Consider the following 15,475-nt stretch of genomic DNA (forward strand, 5'->3'; position numbering starts at 1 on the left):
AATCCTTATCCATTTTATTTTTTTTTAAGGGGCACTTCTAGTGTGACCGCTTGAAAAAATGTGGGAATTTTCCTACAGAAAACTACACCATGAAATCTTAATGTTTCAAGGATATATTTGTGGATATATACTAAATATATGATAAAATTTTTAGACCAAAAAATTCAAAATTCCCCCTTGATTTCCCAAAAAAAATTCAAATTTAATAAAATGCCAGTTTTAAAATTTCAAATTTCGCGGGAAAATTTAAATTTTTGAACTGCCAAAATTGCAGTTTTGATTCGATTGGAAAACTGGAGGCTTTTGGTATAGAAATATATAAAAGAAACTGCAATAAAAATCAAATTGATCAGATGATTTGTCTTCGAGGTAACTGCGGCAAATTTGAAAAATGACCTAGAAGTTAGACGATTAACAATTTTCAGATTTTTGTTTCAAAAAACTAAAAATATGCACATGTAATAAATTAAATAAACTACAAGTGCAATTTTTCAAAATATTTTTTTTTTAATTATTTATAATTTAAAAAAAAATCCAAAAATTAGACGTCTAACCAGTATCAAAAAATGCAGTTTCGGGAATCGATACGCGTAATTTAAAAACTATTTACGATATGCACTAGAGATTTTCGAATGTACTTTTTAAAAATGCCACACTAGTGGTGTCCCTTGAAACAAAAATTAATTAATTAAATATAAATGAAGTTAGTCATTAATATTTATTTTATCGTTTAAGTTTACAATCACTCGAGTTAAAAAAAAAAACATATTAATATAAATATATCACTTTTTTAGTGACGACGCAGTCACTCAGCACACAAATACAATTTCGTTTTTAAAATTTGAATAACAAAACTCAAGTACGAAAAATTAAAAACGGTAAGTATTCAAATCTCAAGTGTTTTTATTTCTTAAAAATAATTACTTACTTATTTATGAAATTTGAACTTATCAACTAACAAGTATGGAATGAATTACATTAATAAGGTATGTAAATTTTTTTAACATTATAATTAAAATAATATAGAGAATAAATTTTTTAATTTAATAACTTATAGTTACTGTACTAGACCAATGTTTAATAAAAAAAATTAATTGCAAGTTAAATCTTAAATTAGTTGATTAGTGAAAAAAAGTAATTTTTGATTAATCTAATTGATCAAATAAAATATTTGATTGCATTCTGTACACGATAACGTTTCTTTAAACTTATTCGTATGTTGAGACAACATTTAAATATATGATACATAAAAATTTTTTAATTTTTATATGCTAATTCTAATTTATCTCGTTATTAACAACGAATTGTTTGAAGAAAACGTCAATTATTTTTTTAAAATTATCTTAAATCTATCGGGTAATTTATAAACTTTTTTTTTTTAAGTGTTTTAATTACTCGGAGTCTGAGTCTGCGTACGAAGCGACTTTACGAGTCCGTCCGCTGGTTTTTCTCGGCGATGGTGATTCGTCTACTGAACTATCAATTTTTTTTGCTTTCTTCTTTGTCTGAAAGAAAAAAAAAATTAATAAATTAATTATAAAAAAATTAATTTCAATAATTAAATTGAAAAAAAAAAAAGTTATCTTACGGGAGCTTTATCAGAGAACATTTCATCGGAATCAGAATCTGAAGTCTGGAATTTCTTGACTGTTCTCTTTACCCCTTTGCCGTTTGCATTTTCGTTCTTCTTTTTAGCCGGAGCGCGAGATTTCTTCGCCGGAGGTTCCGGTTTCGCGGGTGAGCTATCTGATGAAATGGAAACGTTAGCCGATGATTTAGCTGGTGTATTATTTCCAATAAGCGAATCAAAGAGTTCATCAGAACTGGGCTTAGGTTCCGGTTTCGATGAAGATTTAAAATTGTCATCAGAGTCGTCGCTATTTAAAGCCGGATGTGATGATGTGGCCTTGGGTATTTTTTTATCTGGCTGGAATTCCATCTCCGAGTCACTGTTCTCAGTGGTCGTTACTTTCGCCTGCGGTTGTTTGGAAGCAGGAGCTGGTTTCTTCTTCTTTGTCTCGTCATCTGAAGACAAAAGCACCTCGTCGCTCTCAGAATCCTCGCTGTCCAAATTGTACTTCTTCTTGGCAGCAGCAGCTCTTCTGGGTGTCCTGGGCTGCGCCGGCTGTGAGGGAGAGACAGATTCGAAATCAACATCAGACATGTCTTCATCAGAGCCACTGCTACCCTTGGACTTTCTCTTCTTCTCTTTCTTGACCGGCTTGAATGGCAAAGTTGTCTGCTTGCCTCCTTTTTTACCCGCACCCTTCTTATCAACTTTATCTAACGTAATCCCAGCACGTTCGTGCAGAGGTTTTGCATTTTCTTCAATCATCGCGTCTATTTCATCAGCGTCATCGTTTACTTTAGCCTCTTTCTTAACTCTCGGCTGTTTTTTAATGCCGTCCTTCTTGTCCTTGGACACAGCATCCGCTCTCTCAATGCGTTTCTTCAACTCATTGTCTACCACCGGCTCTATTTTACGTACACTTTCAGACTTGGGAATCTTAGCAGGTTTTTTATTCAACTTGGAACTCTTTCCCTCGTCTTTAGCTTCTTTAGCCTCTACTTTGTCCATTTCAGCCATCAGTGCATCGAGATCTTCGCGCCATAAACTCATCGGCGTTTTACCTTCGAGTCTCTGTACTTCAGCCACTTTCTCATCTCGTTGTTTCAGTAACTCATCTTTCTTCTCTTTTGTCAACGACCACATGGTCATACCCAACAAGTAATCAAAGTTTTCCTTCTCAACCGCCGCTACAGTGGCTGCTTCTTCATCATCTTGAGCCTCAGCGATTTCTTCCTAAAAATTATTTTTAAATAAATTTCAAAATTCAAATTATAATTTTTTAAATCGTATCTCCAGACTTACTTGAACTTCCTCCTTTTTTTAAAGAAATACATTACGACTAATTAGATAACAATAATAAATACTTAAAAATAAATATATGAAGTAAAAATAATAATGAAAATGAAAACCTACCAAAACTTCTTCACGATTTTGCTGCAGCTTCCATGCAATCACCGGGTCGGAGTCGAAATTTTTCCTAACAAGCTCAGCAATCATGTCCTTCTTCTTTTTATTTTCCACAATCAAATCACCATCGCATTTTTCTAATATAAATCTCGCCTGATTAGTCAATTTAGCAGCCTCAGCCTGCATCATACCCAGCAGGTAATTTTTTCTCTTGTGATAAAATTCAAGTCTCAGTTTATAAAAGTCCCGGAATATCTGCATGACAGTATCATATTTTCTGAGACACTGATTTTCATCGAATGCGCACATGGACGTTATCGGCATCGTCGTCTGCAGCTTGAAAGTTTTATGAAGTCCGTCTTTTTCCAGCTCGACCAACTTGTCTCTATTGATACTAATCACGAAATGCACTTCAGTGTCAGTGTGATATTCCTTGTAGTCGGTTATCAAAGCAGGTGTCTTATCATTGCCATTGAGCATCGGCTCCAGGACCGTCTCCTTGTAAGTCTGCGTCCAGGTGCCGATCGGCAGCTCAGTAATTTGAATTTTCTCGGGTCCGATTACTGAGACTTCACCGGAAATTACGTAACGGAACTCACCGCAGGGATCGACTGTTCCTTTGAAGCCTTTGTAGAACGGCTTCATTGGTTTAGGCTCCCCGCCGTCCATCATTCTGTATAAATTTTCCACAATTTCCCGGGGGTTGTAGTTGGGAATTTTGGTCATCCATCCGGTACCGATTCCGTCCGCTCCATTGACGAGGACCATCGGTATCACGGGCACGTAATACACGGGTTCTATTTTTTTACTATCATCGTACTCGTGCTTCAGAAGAGCGTCATCGTGTTTGTGGAAAATAAATCTCGCTAGTGGACTGAGCATCGTGAAGATATAACGGGGACTGGCAGCATCTTTACCTCCAGTTAAACGGGAACCAAACTGACCACGTGGCTGCAGTAAATTTAAGTTATTTGACCCGACAAAATTTTGGGCTAAATTTATAATTGTCGTCTGAAGTGAGACTTCGCCGTGATGGTAAGCCGTCTTCTCGGCGATCGCTCCCGACAACTGAGCAACCTTCACTTCATTTTTGTCGTTCCTCAATAGACATGTGTAAATAACTTTTCTCTGACCAGGTTTGAATCCGTCAATCATACTGGGTATTGACCGCACGTTATCGTAATTACTGAATAAAACGAGCTCGGTGTTGATGAAGTCACTGAAAGAAACGGCTTTGGTGTCTTTTTGATAGAGGAATTTTTCTCCAAGACCGATCTCATTTCTTCTTTTAGTCTCCTCCATAAAATTAGTCAGCCATTCTTTACGTTGATCGACACACTTTTTACTGAATGCCATTATGATGTTTTCGTCATCTTGGTTGCCGTCGTAACGGAACTTAATGAGGTGACGTTTCATGTCACTGAAGTATTCCTTGGCTTCAGCGGATGTTGACGTACCCAAACCCTTGTAGTATTTTGTTTTCCATAAGTGAAAATTCGGGGTTTCTTTCTTCCATTCTTCGAACTCGGGCAGTGAGAAGAAAGAAATTTTCTGTGATCCTTTAGTTACTTTGACAATCGGAGTGATGAATTCCTCGACAAATCCATTGCGTAATAAAGTCGGCCAGTTGTGATGAATGAAATTAATCAGCAGGCCTTTGATATGCGAGCCATCGTGATCCTGATCAGTCATGATCATGACTTTGCCGTATCTCAAAGTCTTCATGTCTTCTTTAGTTTCGTATTTCTTCTTGTACTGAAGTCCCAAAATTTTAATAATGTTATTTATCTCAGCGTTTTCCAAAATTTGTTTGTGCGTCGCCTCCCGGACATTGAGCAGTTTACCACGCAGTGGAAATACTCCGTACTTGTCTCTGCCGATAATTCCTAACCCGGATATGACCATAGTTTTGGCAGAGTCTCCTTCAGTTAAAATCAAAGTACAATCAAGTGACCTGACAGTACCAGCATCGTTGGCATCCTCTAGTTTGGGGATTCCCTGTAATTTCCTCTGCTTCGATTTGGGTCCTAGTTTCTGTAACTGGGTATCAGCTTTGAATTTGGCCCAAGTCAGAACAGACTCAACGATACCAATTTTAGTTATTGTCGTAACGAATTTGTCGCTGAGAACACACTTGGATCCAAATGATTTCTGTTGAAGTGTCATGTGTTCTTTCGTTTGTGAATCAAATGTCGGATTATTGATAAGACAATTGATAAATACCCACATGTGGTGTTTTATTTGGAAGGGTTTTATTGTTATCCCTCCTTTATTTTTCTTCTTCAGGGTCTCGGTGAGATTTTTTACCAAATTGTCAGTGACGTGATCAACATGACGGCCGCCTTTTGTCGTCGCGATACTGTTGACGAATGACATCTGCTGGAAACCTTTGTCTGAAAGAGTAACGGCGACTTCCCAACGCGGTCCGCAGGCTTCATAGGCAATTTTCAGAGGATTTCCTGCATCATCTTCTTTGCCTTTGATGTACAAGTCGACGTAGTCCTTGAAGTTTTTAACTGGGACCCGGGTACCGTTTAGATAAACTTTTACACCACGTGCTGATGCTGCAACATCGTACGCACGACGTGACATCAACGCGACGATGTCACTGTCCAGTGTTTCCATTTTGAATTTTTTTAGATCTGGGGAAAATGTGACTTTGGTAAAATCTTCTCCGAAGAAATCTTTGATTCTCGGTTCGCTGGCTTTGCCCATGTTGTTCCCCCAGGTCTGTTTCAGTGAACGCTTGTACTCTTTGGATGCTGTTTCAACGGTAAACCGGTGACTGAAAATATTACAGAGCTTGGCTCCGTATCCGTTTCTACCACCAGTTACTTTTTCTTCTTCATCGTCGTAATTTGATGAGGTCAGAAGGTGACCGAATATCATTGTAGGTACGTACATATTTTCTTCTTTGTGTATTACCACCGGGATACCTTTGCCATTATTCCAAACAGATATTGTGTTGTTATCAGAATCTATGTCTATTTTTATGGTGTCCATTTTGGGATCTCGCTGCTTATTGTCAGCAGCATTGACCAGGATTTCATCAAATATTTTGTACAAACCCGGCACATATCTTATTTCTTTTTGCACCATCATTTCTTTTTCTTTGTCGAATACCCACATGAGCTCACTCACTGGCTCGACAGACCCAATGTACGTGTCCGGACGCAGCAGAATGTGCTCGAGTTGTGACTTCTTCTGGTAAATACCTTCGATGGTCTTCTTCTTAGCGGCATCGCCGCTTCCATTTTCTTTGCTCATCGTGAATTTTCTTGTAGCTCTGAAAATAATTTTTTTTAACCACTGAAGTTTATGATCAAGATATCAGACATCTGACGATCTCATTTGTGTAAAAAAAAATTTTTTATGGAATATTTTTTAAAATTCTTCATATGGATTTTTAAAATATACAAAGGAACTGGATCCTGATAAAAAACAATCGAATATTTTACTCAGAATTAATAATAAAAATAAAAATTATTCATAAAAAATTTTTTTCCCGCTTTTATACAAAAATTGAATTTAAAAAAATAAATTTTTTATTTAATTAAATAAATACCGAAAAAGAATTTGAATAACTTGGCGTGACAAAATGGTCATCGAATTTATAAAAAGAACGCCAATTAATTTAACCACCACTTGAAATATTATTTGTCATTTATATATAAATATATAAAATTAACAAACAACAAATATCAGTAGTTAAATTAAAAGGGTATAAATAAAACTGTCGAAATAAAGTCACCGCGTTAATAATAGCAGTGATAAAATAAAATTAAACTAATTGATCGCAAGGTTTTCGCGGCAAAATGTACGTTGGCGTCCTGGCGAGAACTTGAGCTTGATAAAAAATATATGTATAATTATTTATTGGTTCTTAAAATAAATATAATCACAAGGTATTTATTATTACCTGATAAATAATTGTAATTACGTGTAATGATAACTAGACACAACTGCTTATCTCAACAAAAGCAACATCTTCAATTATCAGGGAATAAAATAAATTGTTGATGATCCAAGTTAGCGTTCTGTGTTGAGCAGTTGATTTACTCTTTTTTTTTTAGCTACGGGGCTGTCGGTTGTGAAAAGACAGCCAGCAAGAAGGCGGCAATCACCAACCTTGGCGCTACTTTCAAACCCAAATAATTTGAATTATTTTTTTCCCGCTAGATGTCACTTGAATTTAATTTTAAATTTTCCAGGTGACCCAGGATCCAGATGACGAAAGACAATAGCAAAAAAAAAAAACAGATACTGGACACTGGAGACATAGTTGGAGATCTTGGATTCTAAAAGCCCAAAAGAAAAAGGTCCAGGTCAAAGATCATGAATGAAAACAACTGACAGGTTGAAGATAAATTTAAAAAACATGATCGCTGTGTAAATAATAAAAGTAGAATAGAATATTGAAGTGACAGTTAAAAATGAATAAAACTCGTGGTGATAAAAAGTCAAGCCAGTTACCTGCATGGCTCTGGCCAACGTCAAATGTCCTGCCTCCGATGTACAGAAGAGTCTGGGATGCTGTGAAGGAAGATCGACTGGGACTTGGAGCCATTCAAGGCGAGCTACTGGTGGACACCAATAAAGTATTTCCTCTGCTGCTTACTAGTCAACTGCCAACTGAAGTATTAGGTTACATTTGGAGTCTTGCTAATCAGAAGTATGCTGGACAACTTACTGAGCAGGAGCTGTACATCGTACTGGCACTTACTGCTATCGCACAGACTTCCTACGCATTTACAAACCTGGATGTTCTCCATATGTTGCCTGGACCACCGATTCCGCGGCTTAATTTGAATATTTTACTCCAGACTGGTACTAGCGTGCAGTCCCCGCTGGAGTCCAGTCTAATTGGAGACTTTGATGGCAAACGTGACCGGAGAGGTAATAAAAATTTTGACGTCTACTCGACGAACGTTCCTGCTGTCAACTCGGTCACTGAGCCGAGAGTTGATCAAAGGGTACCGGGTGTGTCTGCCAGCAGGAGTTTCGCTGATGATAAATTGAACCCTGTGAGTAATGACAGTAAAAGTCACAATTTTATTTCATCTTCGGTGGATTTTAATGATGATTTCACTGAGTTTCAAAGTGCGCCGATTACGTCTCATGTTCCTAGCATATTAAAGTTGGATTCTAAGCAGGGATCAGCCATTGGCAGCAGACTGGCTAATCATAATCTCAGTGGAGGAATCAGTCTTGCTGATAAAAAAAAATCTAGTTCAAGTAAAAATAATAGTAGTAATGGTCATATGGGTCGTGGTAATTTGATGGGTTCACCGGTGATTAATAAAGACCGTATTGATAATTCAAATAATTTATTTTCAAAGTGTGTTGTTAAGAATCAAGCCAGCACTGTTATTCTTAAGGATACTATTATTAGAAGTAGTAGTGAACAAGTCCAACAAATGTCTAGCAGTTCTAGTTCCAGAGAAATAAATGGAGATAATATATCAGTACCAGTATCAGTACCAGTACCAGTAGCAGTACCAGTATCAGTACCAGTACCAGTAGCAGTACCAGTACCTGCCCCAGTATCTGTACCAGGATCTAGACCTGAAATTTCACCGCAGGATTTAATGAGCCTACAGCCAGTTGAAGACAAGTACAGCGCACTCAGAGTACTTGTAGAAGAACCACCAAAGTCAGCACCAGAAGAAAATCCAGATGGATCTGATCTTCTTGATGACTTCGGTGACTTTGTGTCCGCAGAACAGACAACTGAGAGTTTTGATACAGCGGTAGCTAGTGTTGATGATTCCATGGATTTGTTCAGTGACTTTGAGCAATTTTTGCCGAGTGTTAATGATAAATCAGAGATATCTTTTGCTCAGGAAACAATAGAAGCTTTTGCGCAACTCGAAATCACTGCGAGTCCGGAAAAAACTATAAACTTTCTTGAAGAAAAGTATGAAGTCACTATTGATCCAGGTAAAATTATTATTCATTTTAATATAAATCATTTATTTTTATTTTGAGTTAAAAAATTAATTTTTTTCAGAAAAAGTTATGCAGAAAGAGGACACGATATCGGTAAGTAGTATCGATATTGGCAATGGAACAGTTTTGACTCGCTCCAATTCAGTTCCTAGTTTAGATCTTAAATCTTTTCTTCCCGCCAATGCCGAAGAAGACAAAGAGGCTGAAAATATGCACCAGGTATTTTTAAATATTTCAAGTAATTAATTTAAATACTAATTAATTAAATTTTTTACTCAGTTAATTTATTGGGAGTGGAAGCAATATATGGAGAGCTGCGTGCTGCTGCTTCAAGTAGCTGCCAACATTTTTACAAGCATCAACTCCGAAACGGTACTCCAAGAAGTTCTCAATTCTGCTCAGGGATACAATTTTCTTTGCAGTAAGTTCTCATATTAATTAAATTATAAATAATTACAACTAAAAATGATTTTATTTTTAAAGATTTAGCTGAAGTCGCTGGTGTCTGTCGACGTGTTAATTTTTCCCACAAAGAAATGGACATAAACATAATGGGTTTTGATGATTTGCTGATGGAAATAGACAAAATTTGGGCGGAAATGGAACCATTTTATGCAAACATTCCGGTAATATAATTAATTAATTGGATTAATTGTAGTAATTAACTATAAAATAATTGTAATTTATTGAAATTAGATCGTAACCGAGTTACCAGCTTTTCCCCAGCATCAAAACCATGGATCAGCTTGCGCACTTTGCTTGACAATTGTCACCAGTGATAAAATTGTTTACAATGAAAATATTTATCACGTAACTTGTGCTAATTTGTGGCTTAATTGTGTTAATAATACTCTGCCAGCTCTGCGTTATGTTCCGTCTCATGGACATGCCATCACTGCTGGAGGTAGTCAAATTTAATTGAGAAGACTTATTACCTAATTAATTATTTATCTCTACTAGTCTTGTTTTTTAAAAAAAGTTATTTTATTAACACTATTCCCTCCAAAATTGTTTTACGCACAAATTTGATATATAAATATATATATAGGAGAATAAATTCACAGAGAATCTCAAATTGTTAAAAAAAAATATTGTTCACATATCTATTGAAGTATTGTTAGTTATAATAATAAATATATGTATGATTATTATTATTATTATATTTAAAAAATAATATTTATCTTTGACTTGTGTCGCGTGGACGGTAAACGATTCCACGGCTTTTCATTTCCCTGATGACTCCTGCTGGTAATCTTCCTGATACTGATATGGCGTAAACTCCTTTTGTAAAACGATCTAGAAATAGTAGATTTTAGTTGCAGGTTTTATTTATTTTAGAATAATTAAGAAATAAAATTAATTAATGAAATTTTTAATTACTTATTCTTTGCCATTTGGCGACCCAACTGTCCTCTGGACTCATTGCCGCAATCATTCTTTAATTATAAATAATAAATATTAATAAAATTTATAGGCGTAATTATAAACTTTATTTTAATTAATTATTTAAGCGCATTCTTAGATAGTCTCCGACTTTTTCAAAATTTTCAATGATTCAAATTTTATTACTGTACAAAAATTTTATCAATGAACTAAAAAAAAAATAGAGATAAATTTGAAAAATAAAAAATTAGAGTTTTCATCAATTAGGAGAGACACAAAATTTATTCAATAAATTTCAACCTAAAGAATTTGAAAATTTGAATTGTAAAATTTACATGAGTGTGAATGTAGCAGATAAGAGACAAATTTTATTAAATTACAAATAAATCAAACAATTAAAAATTTAAAAATTTTAAAAATGCACATACTGATTTTCTAATTCTATAAATGTGCATTTTTTTAATTTTACTCGATTTAAATTTAATTCACTTCTTTTTTTAAATTTTTTAATTAACAATTGTCAGCTACATTCAGATAAAATTATGATATTGAAGTTAGTCGAGGTCTAAGTATTTTTGAATTTTTTTTTTTACAAATAAATTTAAAAAAAAAACTAAAAAAATAATATGCACATGTAGAAAATTAAAAAAGCTATAGGTGCAATTTTTGAATTTTTTTTTTTTTAGCTCGTCGTCTGTGAAAAATTCAAAACTTATCAGACGGCTAACTTCAGTGTCATATGAAATTGACATCATTTTACTGAAATTTATTCAAAAAAGTTCGTTTTGCTCCTAATTGATGATAATTTTAAATTAAAAAAAAATAGGCAACACTGTCTGAGACTGCCCTTACAATAAACCCAGTCCTTTATCCTTTTAAAAAATTATTTGTCTTAAATTGTTTATCACAAAAATATTTAAAAAATCTTTGTACTTTAAAATAAATTCAAATAAATAAATAAATTATCTTTTTAACACACTTTTGTATCAACAATGAATTTATTATTAAAATTTAAAAATAAATTTAATTACCCATCGAAATTAGCACTAGTGCAATCAAAGACATTGTCCTTATTATTTTTCATCCGCAAAAATTCATCACAATTATCACACCCATCAATTTCAAATTGATCAAAGGTCTGAAATAAATAATAAACATTAATTACACAAATATAAATAATTATTTGAGGTTAAAACAACAATTTCTTACTTTAATCAAAGAACAAACCAAACAGGCGCGCAAACTTCTCAAATCTTTCGGCACAGTTTCCATTACGAATTATTTGAATTTAAAACAATTATATGTACAAATAATTTCAAGTAATTCAATTAAAAATATGGAGTAACAGATATTGATTTCCTCACGTTGTAGATTTAAAAATCCCGATAGGTTATGTCAGAAATGTATGTTACCTCTCTCTCTTTTCTCTCTCACATCTCACATGATTGCGATTGATAAATTTATATTTATTTAAAAATGTCGGACTACGAGAAGGAGGAGGCTCGTAATCTGGTAAGTAATTCACTTTTACCTAACATTTATCTAATCAAAATGGCCTTGTGATATCATCAGCAGAATGATAATAAATCTTATCAGATTCTCACACTTAATAATTTACTTAAATATTATTTTATTTAAATTTATTAAATTTTTAAATCAACAAAGTGCACTAGGTTATGTCATATATTTATTTTAATTACTCCTTACTTTAAATATTTTTTTAACAACTTTAATTTACCATTACTTTATTTTTATTTATTATTCTTGTGTAGTACAACAAATAAAATGGATTTATCACTTGCAGTAAAGATTACTTTTCATTTTTAATTCTTTTAAATATTTAAACAAGACAACTGGAGATTAATTAATTCTTTAAATATAATTTTTAATTACAATTATTCATTTTTTTAGCAAATGGAATTCGAGTGGGTGCTTCATGATGAAGTCCATCCATGCTTGCAACAATTGCGGTCAATATTGACAGTAAGTTTAAAATAAATCTTTTTTTTTTAAATTATTCTTATTGAGCTGACAGATTCATCAGTTAAAAATTTAATCACAGTTCAAACCATGCTACTAAAAGTATCAGACATTAAAAGATTTTATTTATTTTCCATAAAAAAAATAAACTGACAGAGAAAAATTAAAATGGATTTTAAAAATATTTTTCTAGGAATGTTGCTCACGTTTTCCTATGGCTCTTTTTGGTAACGATCAACAATGCAAAGTTGATAGATTTGTTTTTTCTTCTCCACATGATCAAGTTAAATGTGTGGTCGTACTTACTGGAGACAGTATTACTAATGCTGTAAGTTTTATTACAATTATATTTTTCAAAGTACTTTATCAGCTTCGATGTCAAATCGCGGGTTAATAATTTAAAAAAAAATGATTTGTATTTACTAGGAAGTAACATTCAAAGTTCAACGCCAGCAAAACGTGTCAATGAGGACAAGTATCCAGAATGACCATCCCTGGAAGTTACAGCAGATCCAAGACGCTGCTAATCATCTCCAACAAGCTATCGCTCATATTGATAACGTAGATCGTAATTATCTATTCAAAACATCTGAAGAAGTGTTACATATATTAGCAAACATTCTTGGGTGTCTTCAGCGGAGTAGGTCGAGTTTGATTGTCCCTAAAAAAAAGACTATTGATGATTTAATGAGGAGTCGCAACATGGTAAATATTTAACATAATTTGATTTAAAAAAAAAAAAAAATACTGAGTATCATCACTTTTTTTTATTTAGAAATCATTAAATCCGAATTTACCAGAGAATTTAGCAATCAGCTTTTATATTCAGAGCTACAAGCTCATTTTGGCTGTTTACCAGCTAGAGAGTACACATGGGAATGTTAAATATGAGTCTCAACAAGCTGAATGTAATGTCCCATGGCTTAATGATGCCTTGGTATTATTGACAATTGCTCTTCAGCTCTGTCAAAGACTGAAAGATAAGGTATTAATTTTTCTATGTTTATCATTTACTTTAAATAATAAATCGTGTTTCATCCTGAGTTACACTTAAGATTTTCCAAAACTTCATGGATGATTTTTACTCAAAAATTATCTGCGTGTAGAAACACTGAAACTTCAAGAGCCAGTTTTTCAAACCGGGTTTATTTTTGATCCAGGCTTGAAATATTATTACTGGTATGTCTTATATTATTAATATATAGAGATATACTAGTAATATTAATCGAAATTCGGCTTGAAATACTGGCCCTTAGTTTTGATGTTGTCATGAAAGTATGATTGGAAAAAAAAAATACATAAATAAATTTTTTTTTATAGATCTCTGTGTTCTCTCAGTATAAAGATTTTACAGTTGGATCACGAGCGCCATCAGTAATGGGTTGAAAAATAAAGTGTTTTTAAACAGTTAATTTATTTCTTCTTTTTTTTTTTTTAAATAAAATTGTAAGTCAATTTTATTGAATGTGTTCGTTAAAAATCCACACCGAGCTAGTGATTAGATCCGTACTTTGCTTGAGACTGACAATTATTTTTTTTTAATCACATAACAAATTAATAATACATCTAAAGTCTTGAAAAAAGAAGAACAGTAGACTTTATCTCTATATTTTGAATATCTATAATTTATGAGCTATTTCCCTCATATATTTATATAAATATTGGTTCGAGTTTATTACAATTAATAGAGTTTTCTAAATGTATTTTTAGATATACTTTCAGTCAATCAATATAGTTACCATATATTTCTTACGATACTTTCTTCTCATCTTTCCTCCTTTTAAAAGAGAAGCAAACGCTTTTAAATAAAAAGCATTTAATTAGTAGTAAATAAATTAATAAAACAGGGACGTGCAATAAATGAAAAAATCAAACGGTGTGGATTTAAATAATTAAATATATATATATATAATATATAATATATCAAATAAATTAAACAGTCCCGACAATAAAAACATTAACGTGTGGTTATTGTAAATAGTGTTGTAACTTAAATAATTTTATTTTAAATTAATAAATTAACTTGGGGTAATTCGACCACTACATGGAGGACAATATTTTATAAATTTTTTTAAAAAGTCACGAATTTCTGATTAAAAAAAACTTGTAAGAATTTATTGGAATTTTTAAACCGGATGTCTACTGAGATTTTTTTTATTAACTGCAAATGTTAATTTTTTTTTTTTAATTTTTATGAAAATATTTTATAAATATTTTTAAAAAGTATCAGATTTCTGATAACAAAACATGAGAATTTATTTGAATTTTTAAACCGGATGTCTACTGGGAGTTTTTTTTTATTTAATGCAAGTATTAATTTATTGAATTCCTTACATATATTAATGTAAATATAAAATAAAATTGAAGAATTTTTAAATATTTTTTTACATTACGGCTTAAAAAAAACCATGAGAAATATTTTAACCATCCATTTATTGGTCGATTTACCCAACTTATAAAAATAAAACTAATAATAAAATAACACTCGCTAGTGCACAATATTATTATTGTCATTGTTAAATTATAAGCACGTGTATAAATTAAATTTCACATATAATCTAATTTGTTGATGTTATAACTATTTAATTAATTAATCAATCAATTAATTTAAATATATTAGTAGTATTACTAAAACAGCTAAATAAATAATTATTTAATTAACTTATAACTTTGTTATTTTTTTCTTTTTTTTTTTTAAATATTTTTAAACTCGCAACAAAAAACGAAAGTAATGAGAACTAGATCTACAATCACCTGCGTTTCGGACATAGATTTATATTTTTCACAACATATATTAGTATATATATATATATATATATACTCTCCATTAACATGGTATAGACTTATGTGTATACATAATAATTATATATAATAATATATTTATATAATTTTTTTCTTTCATGTTACATAGGTACGTTTTTTCCTCGTCTTACACAAAAATATAGAATCTATAGTAAGATAATTTTATAGTCGATGCCAAAAGAATTAAATCTAAATAATTCAACTAATTTTTATTTATCAATTATCTTTACCCGCCATTTTTTTTCTTTTACTTTTCTTCTGTTTCTTTTGGCAAATATTTTAGCAAGCAAAGTTTATTGAGGTATATATTAGTGATATATCATCGCTGAATAGCATCCCGTAATAGTTTCGCAATTTGATATATATATCTTCATTTTTTTTTTT

The 15,475-nt window shown here is 32.2% G+C and overlaps 4 protein-coding genes across 5 annotated transcripts; 2 read left to right on the forward strand and 2 right to left on the reverse strand.

Annotated features, from left to right (window-relative positions):
- Positions 1-975: 975 nt before the first annotated feature.
- Positions 976-7,069, reverse strand: LOC103572105 (DNA topoisomerase 2). The gene is made up of 4 exons (XM_008550529.3): positions 6,897-7,069; positions 2,984-6,263; positions 1,589-2,803; positions 976-1,505 (listed from the first exon to the last, which is right to left on the reverse strand). The coding sequence occupies exons 2-4, from the start codon at positions 6,242-6,244 to the stop codon at positions 1,392-1,394; spliced, it is 4,590 nt and encodes a 1,529-aa protein (XP_008548751.1). The 5' UTR covers positions 6,245-6,263; positions 6,897-7,069; the 3' UTR covers positions 976-1,391.
- Positions 7,070-7,233: 164 nt separating this feature from the next.
- On the forward strand, positions 7,234-9,858 carry LOC103572106 (synergin gamma-like). The gene is made up of 5 exons (XM_008550530.3): positions 7,234-8,917; positions 8,988-9,145; positions 9,206-9,347; positions 9,410-9,552; positions 9,623-9,858. The coding sequence occupies exons 1-5, from the start codon at positions 7,411-7,413 to the stop codon at positions 9,842-9,844; spliced, it is 2,172 nt and encodes a 723-aa protein (XP_008548752.1). The 5' UTR covers positions 7,234-7,410; the 3' UTR covers positions 9,845-9,858.
- Positions 9,859-10,093: 235 nt separating this feature from the next.
- LOC103572107 (transcription elongation factor SPT4) lies at positions 10,094-11,610 on the reverse strand. Its single transcript, XM_008550531.2, has 4 exons — positions 11,519-11,610; positions 11,341-11,447; positions 10,307-10,362; positions 10,094-10,222 (listed from the first exon to the last, which is right to left on the reverse strand). Exons 1-4 carry the CDS (start codon positions 11,579-11,581, stop codon positions 10,104-10,106), a joined length of 345 nt encoding a protein of 114 aa, XP_008548753.1. The 5' UTR covers positions 11,582-11,610; the 3' UTR covers positions 10,094-10,103.
- Positions 11,611-11,773: 163 nt separating this feature from the next.
- On the forward strand, positions 11,774-13,701 carry LOC103572108 (protein rogdi). 2 transcript variants are annotated; one of them, XM_014445321.2, is made up of 6 exons: positions 11,774-11,821; positions 12,221-12,292; positions 12,483-12,617; positions 12,716-12,994; positions 13,065-13,274; positions 13,610-13,701. In XM_014445321.2, exons 1-6 carry the CDS (start codon positions 11,786-11,788, stop codon positions 13,673-13,675), a joined length of 798 nt encoding a protein of 265 aa, XP_014300807.1. In that variant the 5' UTR covers positions 11,774-11,785; the 3' UTR covers positions 13,676-13,701. The 2 variants fall into 2 exon arrangements, with proteins under 2 accessions (XP_014300807.1, XP_053598993.1); XM_053743018.1 differs by lacking the exon at positions 11,774-11,821 and adding an exon at positions 12,002-12,112.
- The last annotated feature ends 1,774 nt before the right edge of the window (positions 13,702-15,475 follow it).

This window comes from Microplitis demolitor, chromosome 2 (genome assembly GCF_026212275.2).
Source record: "Microplitis demolitor isolate Queensland-Clemson2020A chromosome 2, iyMicDemo2.1a, whole genome shotgun sequence".
NCBI classification, from domain to species: Eukaryota; Metazoa; Arthropoda; class Insecta; order Hymenoptera; family Braconidae; genus Microplitis; species Microplitis demolitor.